Source organism: Dama dama, chromosome 9 (genome assembly GCF_033118175.1).
Source record: "Dama dama isolate Ldn47 chromosome 9, ASM3311817v1, whole genome shotgun sequence".
Lineage (NCBI taxonomy): Eukaryota > Metazoa > Chordata > Mammalia > Artiodactyla > Cervidae > Dama > Dama dama.
In genome coordinates this window covers 60,854,817-60,869,120 of record NC_083689.1, presented here as the reverse complement: position 1 = coordinate 60,869,120, position 14,304 = coordinate 60,854,817, and the positions used below count along the sequence as shown (strand labels likewise).

Here is a 14,304-nt window from a genome sequence, read left to right as displayed (position 1 = left end):
GAGCTAGACTCCAAATCTAGTAGTATATTACAATCTTTGCTTATTCTAGTCCTCCATCTAAAGATAGTCCAAAGGGAGAGGCACCCATGTTTAAGTTCGTATTTCTCTTAATAGTATTTGAGTGCTTGCTTTTCATTTCTTCATTTCTTTGTTGCTTTAGTTTGGTAAATATTTTTGGAGAGCCCTTGAAATTCTCATTAGTCCTGTGTGGATCCTTCTCACTACCATCCCAAGGAGCAGGACTGTCCTGTAGGAATCATTGCCATTGCTTTCTTATTTTGCACGTGGCAGACATTGCAAGTCAATCATGAGTGTTCTCTAGTGAGACCAGAGTATATTTAGAATTCTTCCCAATACAGGCAACCAAAATCATTTGATTGGAGTTGAACCTAGGCAAAACCTGTAGTCTTGGCCATAGAGCCTTCTTAGATGTCCATCTTGTGGGGAACCTGAATGTGGAAGGTGGAGGACCAAACTTAAAGAAGCCGAGGGCTGCACCAGCATCTTTAGCCCAAGAATCTGGCACAAAGACACTTGGTACCATCCCACCCTCTATGAGATGGCATTTGCCTTCTGTATCACCATCCCTTCTTTAAGAAGCTCAGCTTAGGTCAGTGTGTGTTCCAGTATCCTTCCTCCTGTCTTCTCTGTTTGGGCATTTCAGCCCCTCATTCCAAAAACAAGGTCCTAGAAGCCAGCCTAATCTTTGCTGTGTCCCAGGTTGTTGGGTGTCCTTTAGCAAATTTCTTTGTTGCCATAGGTTAAGGAGTAACAAACATAATGGGAAAAAAGATCATGAGACCTGTCATCCATGGGAATGGGTGTTACTTTGTGGAGCCAAAGCGTGTCCATGCAGCAGCAGAATCTAGCAGTTCCTAATGACGTGGGCACATATGGGGCTTTGGACTCTACAGTGGAAAGGAGTACAAGGCGTAAAGAAATCACTTTTCCTTAGCATCTTCCAAGTGCCAGACACTCTGTGTATGCCAAACCCTTCATTTTCACAAGGCTGGGAAGTAGACACTGTCTTATATCATCAATTCCAGGACCGATTTATTCCACATTTTCACATTTCTGAAATGAGGATGAATCTTAACAGTTAATGTATATACTTTTTCTTTTGCTTCAAATTTTAAATTTACCTCAAAATTTGAGAATAAATGCTGCATCTTACGAGGCTTCCCAGGTGGCTCAGTGGTAAAGAATCTGCCTGCCAATGCAGGAGACATGGCAATGTTCGATCCCTGAATCAGAAAGATTTCCCTGGAGAAGGAAATGGCAATCCACTCATTTTCTTGCCTGGAAAATCCCACTGACAGAGGAGCCTGGTGGGCTGCAGTTCATGGGGTCTCAAAGAGTTGGACATGACTGAGCCACTGAGCATGAATGCATGCTGCATCTTGCAACTAGTGGCTTCTACCAAATACAAAATTGTTCCCATTTAGAAGATAGAAAAGTAAAGGCTTAGAAAAGCTGGGAATGTGCACTTGAATCCTACCTGCTTGACTCAGAGCCACATCCTTGAGAAGGCTGAGTAGGGGACATGATTATCTAAGCCTGTCCCAGGGCAACACATAGATTATGCAAACCTATTGCCTCTCACCCACCCCTTCCAGGAAACGTGGTCTTTGGTGAGCCCATCACTGCCAGCCTGGGCACAGATGGGACCCATTACTGGAGCAAGAACTGGGCCAAGGCAGCTGCATTTGTGACATCTCCACCTCTGAGTCCTGACCCGACCACTCCAGACTACATCAACTCCTTGCTGGCCAGGTTGGTGCAGAATGACAAGCAGTGGGTGTTGCGTGGAGACGTCTTGGGGCCAGTGGAATGAGGACCAGGGCCGCCCATCCATCAGCTAGACTAGAGTCTCCTGTGAGAAAAGCACATCGGGAATTCCCCTGCAGTGCTAAGCACAGACAGTGGGCTCTCCACCATTGTATTTTAAAAGATATTCCAGTAATCATTTTAGTAATGGTAATAGCAGTTAATACATATTGTATGCCAAGCACTAGGGTGAGATTACACATGTGATCTCATTGTTCCTTACAACAAACATCACCCTGAGTGAGGAGCTATCATCACTATTTTACAGATTGAGCAATTGAAGGTCCAGGAGACAAAAAATCACTTCCGTAATTTTAACGTTGGTCATGATGACCACCGAACCAAAATTATAGGGAGACTCATTTGCTGCTGCCCTCTATGGATACGTCCCATCACTCGTCTGCGTCCCTTTTATACTACTACATAAGAAGTGATCTAATCCACTCCCCTCATTTCCCAGATGGGGTAACTGAGTCCCGGGGAGGGGAAGAAATCACCCAGGTTCACAGTTGGCAAGAGGGAGGGGAAAGATTCCAAACTCAATGCGTAGCACTCCACAGCCTTACCCTAGACTCTTGTTTCTGGGCCCCTGGGGTGCCTCTAATCTCCTCGTTCACATGGAACTTTTTCCTCGGCCAGTGGAGACCTGCAGCTCTCTGGGAGTGCCCACTGCACCTTCAGCACTGCCCAGAAAGCCATCGGGAAGGACAACTTCACAGCCATTCCTGAGGGCACCAACGGTGTGGAGGAGCGCATGTCTGTCATCTGGGACAAGGCTGTGGTAAGGATGGAGGTCACAGGAGGGCAGCTGAGGCCAGATCAGAGTGTCCTGTTCCTTGCTCCTCTTCACGCCTGGGGGCGCTGGGTGTGCAGATGAGGCCTCATACCTGCCCAGGTATCTCTGGAACCAGGTGGTTTGTGAATGTCCCTTCTAGAGTGATGAATCCCGAGGGCTGGGTTCTGAGAACGCCTCCTAGATTGTGAAGGACTATGAATCAGGTGGTGCTAGTGGTAAAGAATCCACCTGTCAATGCAGGAGACTTAAGAGATGCGGGTTCGATCCCTGGGTTGGGAAGATCCCCTGGAGAACAGCATGGCAACCCACTCCAGTATTCTCACCTGGAGAATCCCATGGACAGAAGAGCCTGGCGAGCTACAGTCCATAGGGTCACAAAGAGTCAGAGATGACTGAAGCAACTTAGCATGCATGTACATGAACCAGAAACACATCCTTCATCTGATGGTACAAATAAAGGATTGGCTATAATCCTTTGACATGATAGGCAAGGGGTCTATGACCAAGACTCAAGTCATTTGCTCACCAAAGACTCTCTGGGCTGTGTGGTCATCCAGACTGTACAGGTAATTGTCAAAGGCTTCTGGCAAAGTGGTGTGGTTTTACTTTCCTTGTTAACATCACAGAAGCTGACAAAAAACAGCCATGCAAATGAAGTCACTTCCTAAGATTTGACTAACCTTTATAAAACTCATTATTAAGTTGATCACTTCCCTCTGTTTTATTTTAAAAATCCTAGACACTCATTTCAGAGCCAAATAAAATACACATCTACACCATGTAGTCCAAGTTTCCTTTTTTTTTTTTTTCCCCTCTTGGTTCCCAGGAAGGTCAAAACTAGATTTTAAACTAAATTCTTCTTTCCTTACCCAAGCTTTCTGTTTTGAAAGGGGGGAAAGTATAAATATTCTTGTCTCTTCTCATATAAACTTAGTTTTTTTTCATCTTTTCTTACATTGTTATGTATTTATGAGTATATGTGTATATATATTTATTTTGGCACTATCTGGAACTGCTAAAAGGTAATACATATCTTAAAATTACTCACATGATACCTGCTGAATAAAGAACACTTGGAAACCACAGAAAAGTTCACACATTAAAAAAAAAAAATCACTCAGAATTCCACAACCCTGGGATAACCATTGTTTTCATTTGGGCAAGGTTCTTTCATATTTATTGGGTGCCTATGCAAATGGAAATATCTAAAATATGGGCTCACAGTTATATTTGCTTTTACTTTGAAATCTCTATAATCCCTTTTGGAGTTAGAAGGGATAAATAAGTAAGTAAATGTATGTACATATCTGGAAAAAACATGCATACTTCCAGAGCAGTAAATTCCATCCTAAGCCACGCAGCCATGCATTTGTCCATTTTGTCTGGGTGATCGTGACAGTCCAGAGCTACAGCTGATTCTGTAGCTCACTGGGTGGACTTCTGTGCTCACCACTTCTGAAGCCCCTCTTTGTATTTCTGGGCCTAAGTTCACCCAATGAGCTACAGAATCATTGGAAGGACTGATGTTGAAGCTGAAACTCCAATACTTTGGCCACCTGATGCGAAGAGCTGACTCATTTGAGAAGACCCTGATGCTGGGAAAGATTGAGGGCAGGAGGAGAAGGGGGCGACAGAGGATGAGATGGTTGGATGGCATCACTGACTCAATGGACATGAGTTTGAGTAGATTCTGGGAGTTGGTGATGGATAGGGATGCCTGGCTTGCTGCAGTCCTTGGGGTCGCAAAGAGTCGGACACGACTGAGTAACTAAACTGAACTGAACTGTGGTCACCCTGCTCTGAACTCAGAAGCCCTGGAGGGACCATTTTGTGTGTGTGTATTTTTACAGGCCACAGGGAAAATGGATGAAAACCAGTTTGTGGCCGTGACAAGCACAAATGCTGCCAAGATTTTCAATCTGTATCCTCGCAAGGGAAGAATATCCGTGGGCTCTGACAGCGACCTGGTGATCTGGGATCCAGATGCTGTCAAGATCGTCTCTGCCAAGAACCACCAGTCGGTACGGCCTGAGCGGATGGGCGTGGAGCAGAGGTGGGAACATGGGTGGGGAACAGGGACAGGAGAGATGTGAGTTTGTGGTGAGCCAGGGTCATTGGGCGAGGATGTGTTGCAATAACCAATCATCCTGGATTCCCAGGGATATAAAACCTCAGCAGTTTATTTCTCACTCCTGCTTTGCAAAATGGGTAGGCAGAGAAGAGGGGCTCTGCCCATCACAGTCACTCAGGACAGGGGCCTGTATAGGCACTCTCTTCTACCTGCGCTATATGACTACTGAGTCCGGGGACCAGGACGGGGCCCTGAAATCTTTCCCAGGACGTCACTTCCTCTCCCCTGGCGCTGGCCAAAGCCAGGCCTGTGGGCATACCTCACTCAGCAGTGCAGTGGTACCTGGTGCCCAGAAGGAGAAAGAACAGGAAAAAAATTAGTCAGTAGCTCTGATAACTTCCTCATGAGGAATTTCACGTGAAAGATAATAGTTAAAGCCTAGTACCCTTGTGGCTCAGTGGATAAGAATCCTCTTGCAATGCAGAAGATGTGGATTTGATCCCTGGGTCCGGAAGATTCCCCTGGAGAAGGAAATGGCAACCCACTCCAGTATCTTGCCTAGAGAATCCCATGGACAGAGGAGCCTGGAGGGCTACAGTCCGTGGGGTCGCAAGAGACAGACATGACATAGCACCACCACCATCTGACAGAATGGGGCATAAAAATATTTGTTAGAAAAAAAAATATTTGTTAGGAAAATGTATTTTCAAGCACTTATGTTTCAGGCACTGTGTTTTTAATTTGTTGAATTTTTGTAACACTCTTGTCCAGGTGGCACTCTTTATTATCCCCACTTTATAGATAAGGAAGGAGAGATGCAGAGAGATTAAATAATGCCGCAAGTAAATGTGGAAGCTGGGATTCAAACCCAGATAACTTGACTCCAAACCGAGATCCTAAAAAAAATAAAAATAAAAAAAATAAACCGAGATCCTTAACCACTTTGCAACAGTGCCTTGTACTTACTGAATAAATGAGGAAGGTAGGGGAAGAGCCCATTTTGGGTGGTAGTGGCCTTTGCTTAAGCATTGTGTCAAATCACATTGAATTTTGAGCTAGTGGGGACATAAAGGTTGTATAACCCATCCACCCAGTACAAGACAGCATATACACCATCACTGTCAGTTACTCACTTTCTCTTGAACCCTGCCAGTGACAAAAATTTACTTCCATGTGAGGACCTTACAAAAGATGGGATGCTTCTCTTCACCAGGAAGCCCACTCTTAGCAAGCATCTGTCTCCCGAGGTCTCTGCCCACTGAAAGGTTGCAGACGGTTTGTAAGCTGTTCCCAGCTTACCTGTTGAATCAGTTCCCAGGGATGCTGAAGGCGGGATCCCAAGGCTAAGAGAACTGTGTTTCTCTTTCTCTCCTCACTATACCCATAACCAAGGCTTTGCCCCTCGCCCCTGTCTCTAGGCTGCAGAGTACAACATCTTCGAAGGCATGGAGCTGCGCGGGGCTCCTCTGGTGGTCATCTGCCAGGGCAAGATCATGCTGGAAGATGGCAACCTGCACGTGACCCAGGGGGCTGGCCGCTTCATCCCCTGCAGCCCCTTCTCGGACTACGTCTACAAGCGCATTAAAGCACGGAGGAAGGTAAGAAGCAGGTGGAGCCCAGAGGTGGGGGGAAAGGGCTCTGTGACCCACTCAGCACAGGTGTAGGAACTAGACGGGACGGGGTCTGTGTGCTCTAGATCCTCCTAGAGATTCACAGCAAGGGTCTCTTTCCCAAAGGACAATTGCACAGATTTAATGGACTGTAATACATTTTATAAAAGGGGGTTTCAAAAACTTTCTTAGCTAAAGAAAGCTTTTTTCCAACAATTTCTCCTCATCTTTAGAGTGCTTTTTCTCAAAGTAGTATTGAAATATTTTAATAATTCAAAATAATTCTGTATATATTTTTAAGAAATAATTTACTCTTTAAGGCTTACAACAAGAACCAGCAGACCACGCCCACCCCTCCTTGTCCTGTCTTGTGTCTACCTGGTGTCGAACCATCCATCAGGGCAAGTGTTTATAACTCTTTTAGCAAGTTCTGTAGTTCAAATAAAATCTTACTTATGCCCCTGGTTTCACAGATAAATAAGTAGGTAGGTACACTCATGTGTACATGTTTATGTATATATCTACCTACCTGCCTGCCTCCCTACACATTACAGGCAGAGTAGCTCTGGTTGATGCCTGAGGGGTGAGCATCCCTTGGGGGGATAGGTTCCCTCTCCTATCCCCGCACCATCCTCCAGGTCATCTTCCTGTAGGGAAGCCTTAGGGCTCCTCAAAGCAGGGTTTGACCAGCTCGGGGATTGTGGAATTTGAGCCCTAGTCCTGACGACCTTGCCTCATGAAAGGGATAAAGTCATCTGTGCACACGGGGCTGGCGGGGGAAGAGGAGGCAGGGGGCGCACTTTGTAAATCAGTGTGGGCCAGGCTGGAGCCGTACTCACTTCAGTGCCTGGACCCACGCAGGGGTCTTCAGTCTACCTGCAGAGCACATGGCCTGGGAAACAGGCTCTGAGAGGGAGGTTGGGTATCGCTTTCAGGTTCACGCTTTGTGACAGCGTGAACATAGCAGGACAGGACGGAGGGCTGCCGGAATGCAGTTATAGCCAAGGCCTCAGCTGGACCGGTCTGTGAAAGCGGTCTGGGCCTTATAATCACTCCCTTTGCTCCCTCACCCTCCCACCCTGGTGCCAGGCAGAGGGTGAGGCTTTGGGCCAAGTGGCTGTCTTCATCTGAGGGCAGTTCTTGGGTACGAGTCCAGTGAAACCTTCCTGTTGTCAGCACTGGGGACAGAAAATAAGGCCCTTCGTGATATCATTAGAGAGAAGCTCTCAGAAACTCAGTATGTCCGTGTCCCACCCGAATCCTAAACACCAGTGAGTACAGTAAGCGAGACTCTCACATCTAGCCTCGTGTGGACGTTTGCAGCACCATGGGCCTCCCCATCTCATGAGGCAGCTGGCCAGCCTTGTCTGTGAGAACCGATTTCTTTTTTTTCCTGCTTTTGTTTTCACATGTAATGTTTTATTGGAAGGTAAACCCATAATCCAACCAGTTATAAAAGCAACAGCAGAGGATTCTAGAATTATGATGGAGATATAAGCATATATTGAAATAAATTATTCAGAATTCTGAGAAGCTAGGTACTTTTGTGCAGATAGCCCCAGCATGATCTTAGTTGTCTAGTTATTGAGCTCAGCTTTGGGGAGTTCCTTCCAATTTCAGACACAGAGTTACTGAGGCAGTCATTGAGAAGCCAGAGAGAATCCATTTTGTCCAGAGCCCCACGGGTGGCAGCAGCCTTATCCGTAGCCTCCATAGGAGCCTGCTGGGCTCAAGTCTGCCTCCCTGAAGCCAACACACAGCACAGTTCTGCCCCAGGCACCTGCACAGAATGAGCTGAACCCACCTCTGAGCATCTCTGTGTTCCCAAAGTCATCTGCCCTTCATTCTAAATATCCCTGCTGCCTTCCACTGTTCATTCATGACAGTGCTCTAAGGCCCTTTCCCATCCTTCTCTCTTTATGGGTGATCGTTTTGAAGGTAGGTAGCCTGGAGTAGAAGTCCACACTCCAGTTCTGGTCTAACAGAAAAGAGAAGGACACTCAAACGTCCTATATATCAGCTTTGTATTTCCATGAATGTGACTTTGCCTCTGGACCCCAAGAAATGTTGATGAAATACAGTTAATGGTCGAGGTTTTGAAGGAGTACAGATGTAGTCATCCTCTTACCTGAATCCTGAGCATCTGCAAGCTTGATGAGCTCTGCCTCTGCACCTGCACCTGCGTCACCGACAGAGGAGAGGGACGGCTTTGCGGTTGACTTCCTTGGAGTCCTACAATGGGCCGTCCTGCGCTGTCAGGCTCTCCGGTGGCCTGTCCTCGTTGCCTCACCTCTGGCCAATGATAAGAAATAGGTGAAGGTTGCATGCCAGTTGTTATGCTGCCTTGGGTGGTCTTGCAGTGTTTGCATAATAGACGGTAAACGCCTTTGGGGGAGGCACTCTGTTCCATGTGAAACCATGAGCCCGAGTCACACCATGCCTGGCACAGAGCCTGCAGCTGGGTGATGTTGCTGGTGGGCTCCACGGTCCCTGGGCAAGTGCACAGCCCCAGCCAGAGGCCAGTGGGTCAGACCCCCTGAGTGAGGACGCTCATCTGGAGCTGCCGGTTCTGATCTGTGCTGAGGAGCATGATGATGAAGCTCCCACGGGGACACATCCCTGCCAGCACTCAGGACCGCATCTCAAACTGCTGCCCTTCCCACCCGCTCTGCTCCACCACCTAGGTGGTTCTTCTATTCAGTGATGTTCGCACATTCGGTTTCCTCTGCTGAGAACTCTGCCATCCGGGTCGCCACTCTGCCTCCCCAGCCCCCTCCCTCTAAGATCCCACATAAGCCCCTCTGAACCTTGAGCTAGAAGCTCATCTATTCAGAAAGGCCTTCACCCGCCACCTCCATGGTCACTCTGTCACAACACCCACTTTGTTTTATACTGCTTCTCTTTTCCTTAAAATAACCTTTTAATTTTTCCCCAGTTTCATTGAGATATCTTTGACACGCAACACAAACATAAGTTTGAGGTATACAGCATAATGATTTGACTTACATGGAATGATTCCCACAATAAGTTTAGTGAACACCATCATCTCATATAGATACAAAGGAATAGAAAAAACATTTTCTTTGTGATGAGAACTCTTAGGATTTACATTCTTAATGACTTTGATTTTTAATGGACAGCAGTGTGAAATACCTTTATCATGTTGCACACTACATTCCTAGTATTGAAAAATAACATGATTATTTTCTAGCTCTCACCACACACACTTGGCTCGCCGCCTCATCTGTGCTGCCTGGAGCAGACCCTTCGCTGTTGAGGGACTAAAGGGTGCCTTCTGTCTCTGCTGCAGATGGCGGACCTGCACGCCGTGCCCAGGGGCATGTACGACGGGCCGGTGTTCGACCTGACCACCACGCCCAAGGCGGGCACTCCCGCCGGCTCCACCCGGGGCTCTCCCACGCGGCCCAACCCACCGGTGAGGAACCTGCATCAGTCCGGATTTAGCCTGTCAGGTGAGTTGGACAAGTTGATGGTTTGCTGAGCCAAAGAGAAGTCCTGGTGGGAAAGGAAGCCAAGGTTCAGCCAGATAGAACATCAGGATTAAAAGATGACCAGTTCTGCTTAGAGATCACACCTGCTGGGGGCGGGGCGAGGGCAGGGCAGGACAGGATGGTTTCCTTATGGGTATGATTTTCTGCCTTAGACTGGGTAAGCTCCACAGTATATTTTGTTTCCATTGCCCAGGTTAATAGATCATTTTTATGCTCAAATTCCAATAGCTTCTTCCAGCCTAGGATTTTATTTATCTTCTCCCCTTCCTTGTCATAATAATAATGCTAGCAACAGCTGCCACTAATTGAACATTTACCATGGCTTAGCTGTATCATGAATCTTTAAGAACTTGCTGATATTCTTAGAAAATGTTCAACTGCTCCATAACCAGTAGTGTAGATGACCAGTAAGTGTAGATTTGCATCTCTCTGATGAAAACTTTCAAGTGAAGGAAGTGAGATAATAAGAAAAAGACACATGTCTTAGAGGGACAGTGACTGTGGGGGAAGAAGTGGGGCAAATGGGAAGACAGGGAGAAGAAGATACAAGGGGGCCAGAAGGGAGGAAGACAGAGGAAGAGCCCTAAAACTTGAGGTGACAGTATCAGAGATCACATATGCTAGTTGCCTGAAATTTTTCAGTGTTTTTGCCCTTTTTCATTGCTCCCTGACTTCTGTCATGCCTAAGTTTTTTTTTTTTTTGGGGGGGCTCCTTTCTGAAAAGGAGTGTGTATCAGTGTTTCATTTCAGCTGTATCCCCAGGTCAGACCATCACCACTCCAAGTTGTGGTGAGACCCTCACAGGCAAGTTGCCTGACCTCTCACAGCCTCAGTCACCTCCTCTGTAAAATAGGGTAATAACAGTACCTCCCTCCAGGATCGTGATGAGGACTGAATGAAATGATCTGAGAAGCACTTCAGAGTTGCTTATCACAGTGCACATGAGCAGCTGTTTTTCATATCACTCCCCTTGTTCCTTTTACTGTTATTGTTATGATGCAGAGGGTCCGATGAAATCCAGTAAGAATCTGGCTTCTCCTGCAAAGGGTTGTTTTCAGGAGAGTGGGTATGGAAAGTCTGGACTACCTGACAGACTGAAATGGAAGTTTCTTGGGAGATGAGGAGGGCATTTAATCTCTTACGCTCTTCAAATTAATCAATTTTCTGTCTTGTCCACACCCCCACCTTCCTTTTTATTCCCTGGGAACTTACTGTCACCTGCAGGCACCCAAGTGGATGAGGGGGTCCGCTCGGCCAGCAAGCGCATCGTAGCGCCCCCTGGAGGGCGTTCTAACATCACATCCCTGAGTTAAGCGACCCCTCCCCCAAAGAGAGGGGCAGAAGCAAGAAGAGATTCTTTTGAAGCCAAAATGGTACACCAATATTTAAGAAGGAAAGCGAATCCAAACAGTTTCGATCTAAAGAATCAATAAGCCTCAAGCCTTATGTTTCTCCAATGTTAACGCTCGCTTGCCTAGCTTTACGAATATTGCTTTGATTTCTGTTGATGCATAGCCTGGATTTGTTTGACGCCCCTCCCCCATTTACATGCATGCAATCAGGCCACTAAGGCAAAGCGTCTGCTATATAGTGTTGGGAGCGTGTGTAGTGCTGCATCTTACGACAAGGGGACAGACAAGCGGGGACGGCAGGAAAATGAACAAAAGGGACGCCGGTTATTTGGGGTGAGTGGGTGGTGGGAACCCAGAGCAAGGCGGAGGGCTCAGAGGGGCTGGGGTAGGGTGTGGACGGGGGAGGCGGGTGGGTGAGCATAGCGGGTCTTGTGTATTGTGTTGAGGAAGTGTGTTAATTTCCACGAAAGAGGGCCTCTCGGGGCAGCCGGTACTCCACCATCTGCCCTTGGGGTCCGCAGACAAGGAAGGCGATCTTCGGGTTCGGGACTCTGCCATGTCCTCTCCTAGTAGATTTTATCCCTTGGAACATTTTATTAAAACACCAGAACCCAACCATTGCTTCCACCTTTTTGGTCGTGCCAGTGTTTGATCGGCCTCTCTCTCAGAGTTGCTTTCAAATTCTTCTCTTTCCTGGGCTGGGAACTAAGACGAGGGAGAAGCAATGACCTCTCTCTTCCTCTTGCCCTCCCTGCCTCTTTGGTGCTCTTAAAAGGCAGCAGCTGGGAGCACAGCTCCGGCCCTGGGGGGAGGGCGGCCACACTTAAGTAACACCGCCCTCTAAACGCCTGGTGATCACCTCTCAAGCTCATTGCAAATGGAGACAAGCAGGTGGCTTCTCAAGTTAGGACTGGAGCTGAGATGGACTTCTCTTGTCAGGGGTGAGTGATTCTCTTGCTCTCCTAAGATCCAGGCACATCTTCTATTGAATATGATTTTTTTGGGTTATTGTTGGAAATTTGTTTTCTTAGGTGTTCCCTAACTTTTATTACTAATAGAGAATCTTAGCTCATACGGGAGGCAGCAGGGTTGTGAGAAAGGCAGTCTGAAGCAAAAGGAACACGTTCTGTTGCCGCGGTTCTGTTTGTCATTTCTGAACCGTCTCTTGCCCTTTCCCTTAGCACATCCTGTGGGGGAACTTTTTCTTTCAGTACCAGAGTCTCCCAGTGAGTGGAAGTGACATGGACACATAAAGGAAATTAGCATAGTGTTAGCATCTGCCTTGTCGGTCAGACCTGAATGTCCAATTCCCTACCGTTCCACTTCTGAAAATTCAGTTTTGGAGCAAGTTCTGTGATCCCGCTGAGGTCCATATTGCAGGGAGAGCATATTCAACCTGGTATCAGACTTCTGTGCTCAGGGGATCCAGCTGGTAGGTCCTGCAACCTGTGAACTAAGTACTTTCAAGAAAAGAGCAAACACCTTTCAAGTGCTTAGGAGAAGCCATTATCTCTGCAGGTTTTAGTAAGTTGAAGACCAGAGAAAAGGGGGTACATGGCTAAAAAGGGGTTTGGAAACAGCCAAGGAAGAGGATTTCCCTAGCAATGTACTCTTCTGTTCTAATCATACAAAAAGATGTTTCCTTTCATAAAAGGAGTCTTGCTGTTTTTAAGGCTTTTTCATGGTGCCTTTATCTTAAGAGAAACTTAAGCGAAGGGGAGGTTGCAGCTCTTGATTTATATACTCAGATTTGGGGGCCTTTGGTAGAACTCAGAATGACAGTTTTGCAGGCAGAGGGAGCTAGTCAGATCAGAAGCTTTCATATATACCTCATTGGCTGGGCTGTGCTTTAAGGTACATTGCAGTACCAGCCACGACCACCAGACGGAGGAAGAGACACAAATGACTAGTCCAGGCATCCTCTCGTGTGCCGTCTGCTGCTCTTACCTAATCCCCGAGTCCAGATCCGCCTCCCCACGACATCGCTGTGCTCTGAAAAAGAAATCTTTCACGGCCAAATTGGCTGCACTTAGGACTTCTGAATGAAACACTGAGCCAGAACTTTACAGTCTGCACAAGTTTTTTTGTTTTGTTTTGTTTTTGCTGAAGGAACAACCCCTATATGCATTTGTGATGGGCAACTTAACTGAGGAAGTCTCCCTGTCTTCATTTACTATTAGTAACTTTCCAAGCACAGAAATTTCTGAGAATTCCAAGAAAACTCCCACTATATTGCTGACGTTGAGTTCTGGTTCCTTGTTACTTAAGTTACAATTTGTATTCGAATGTGCCCTGTATTCCATGAGACCCATCAAAGAGCCCTGTCCAAAGGGTTTAGGAAGAGAACGTGGCGATGAGCCACAGCCCTCTCAGAATTCCCTGGCATCTCATCTGAGGGTGGGAGGGCATGTTGGGTCCTCGTCTCCCCCAAGCTTTCTTTGGCTCTCTCATCTCTTGGCCTGGCCCCTCTCTAAGAGGGGATGACAATTATCTGGGCTTCTCTCTGAGAGGGCCGCCATCTTTGGTAATTGAGAAGGTATTAGATAAATCAGCTACCCCCCTACTAGAGATATTTCCTTCAAGTTTTCTAAAGAAAGCAGGGCTGTAGTTATCCCAAAAGTGCATTTCTTCAAAGTCCAGTCATCCTCTGGCCTTTTCTTTTGTGACTCCACACAAAGAGTCATGTTCTGCCCCAAAGGCGTCCATCCCAAGCCTGGACTTGGGCTGCCCCATGAGAAATCTTCCCAACAGCTTCTTGGCCCAAGCTTCCCAGACCTCCTCCCCTGGAACCTCCAGCTCGAGTCCCCGTGTCCACGTGGGCTGTCCCAGGCAGCCAGCATCCCTTGTGAGTTCCCCCTTTGGAAATGGTGTGTGGGTGTTCAGTTCTGTGTCTGTGACTCTGAACAGACAGTGACTCTCCCTGTGACCTGTGGTAGCTGTGAAGCAGCTCTGGAACGCTGAGAGCTGTTTGCTTTGAACCGTGAAGAAAACTGTGTTTTGAGTTTAGCTGAGATTAAGGGAAAAAAAAAGTTCATCAAGTGACTGTTAATGTAAACCTGGTTATTAAAATAACTCTGAAATCACAGCCGTCGTTGTCCAGCCTTCTTCCGTGTGTGTCGTTCCTATCTACCTGAAG

At 47.1% G+C, this 14,304-nt stretch overlaps 1 protein-coding gene across 2 annotated transcripts in view; it reads left to right on the top strand.

Moving 5' to 3' along the window:
• DPYSL3 (dihydropyrimidinase like 3) overlaps positions 1–14,253 on the top strand; it is a 117,235-nt gene extending 102,982 nt beyond the window's left edge. For both annotated transcript variants that reach the window (XM_061151661.1, XM_061151662.1), the window contains exons 9-14: positions 1,617–1,773; positions 2,467–2,608; positions 4,474–4,644; positions 6,113–6,292; positions 9,615–9,777; positions 11,041–14,253. In XM_061151661.1, the coding sequence (XP_061007644.1) occupies positions 1,617–1,773; positions 2,467–2,608; positions 4,474–4,644; positions 6,113–6,292; positions 9,615–9,777; positions 11,041–11,129 (902 nt within the window). In that variant the 3' untranslated portion in view covers positions 11,130–14,253. The remainder of the gene's footprint in view (positions 1–1,616; positions 1,774–2,466; positions 2,609–4,473; positions 4,645–6,112; positions 6,293–9,614; positions 9,778–11,040) is intronic.
• The last annotated feature ends 51 nt before the right edge of the window (positions 14,254–14,304 follow it).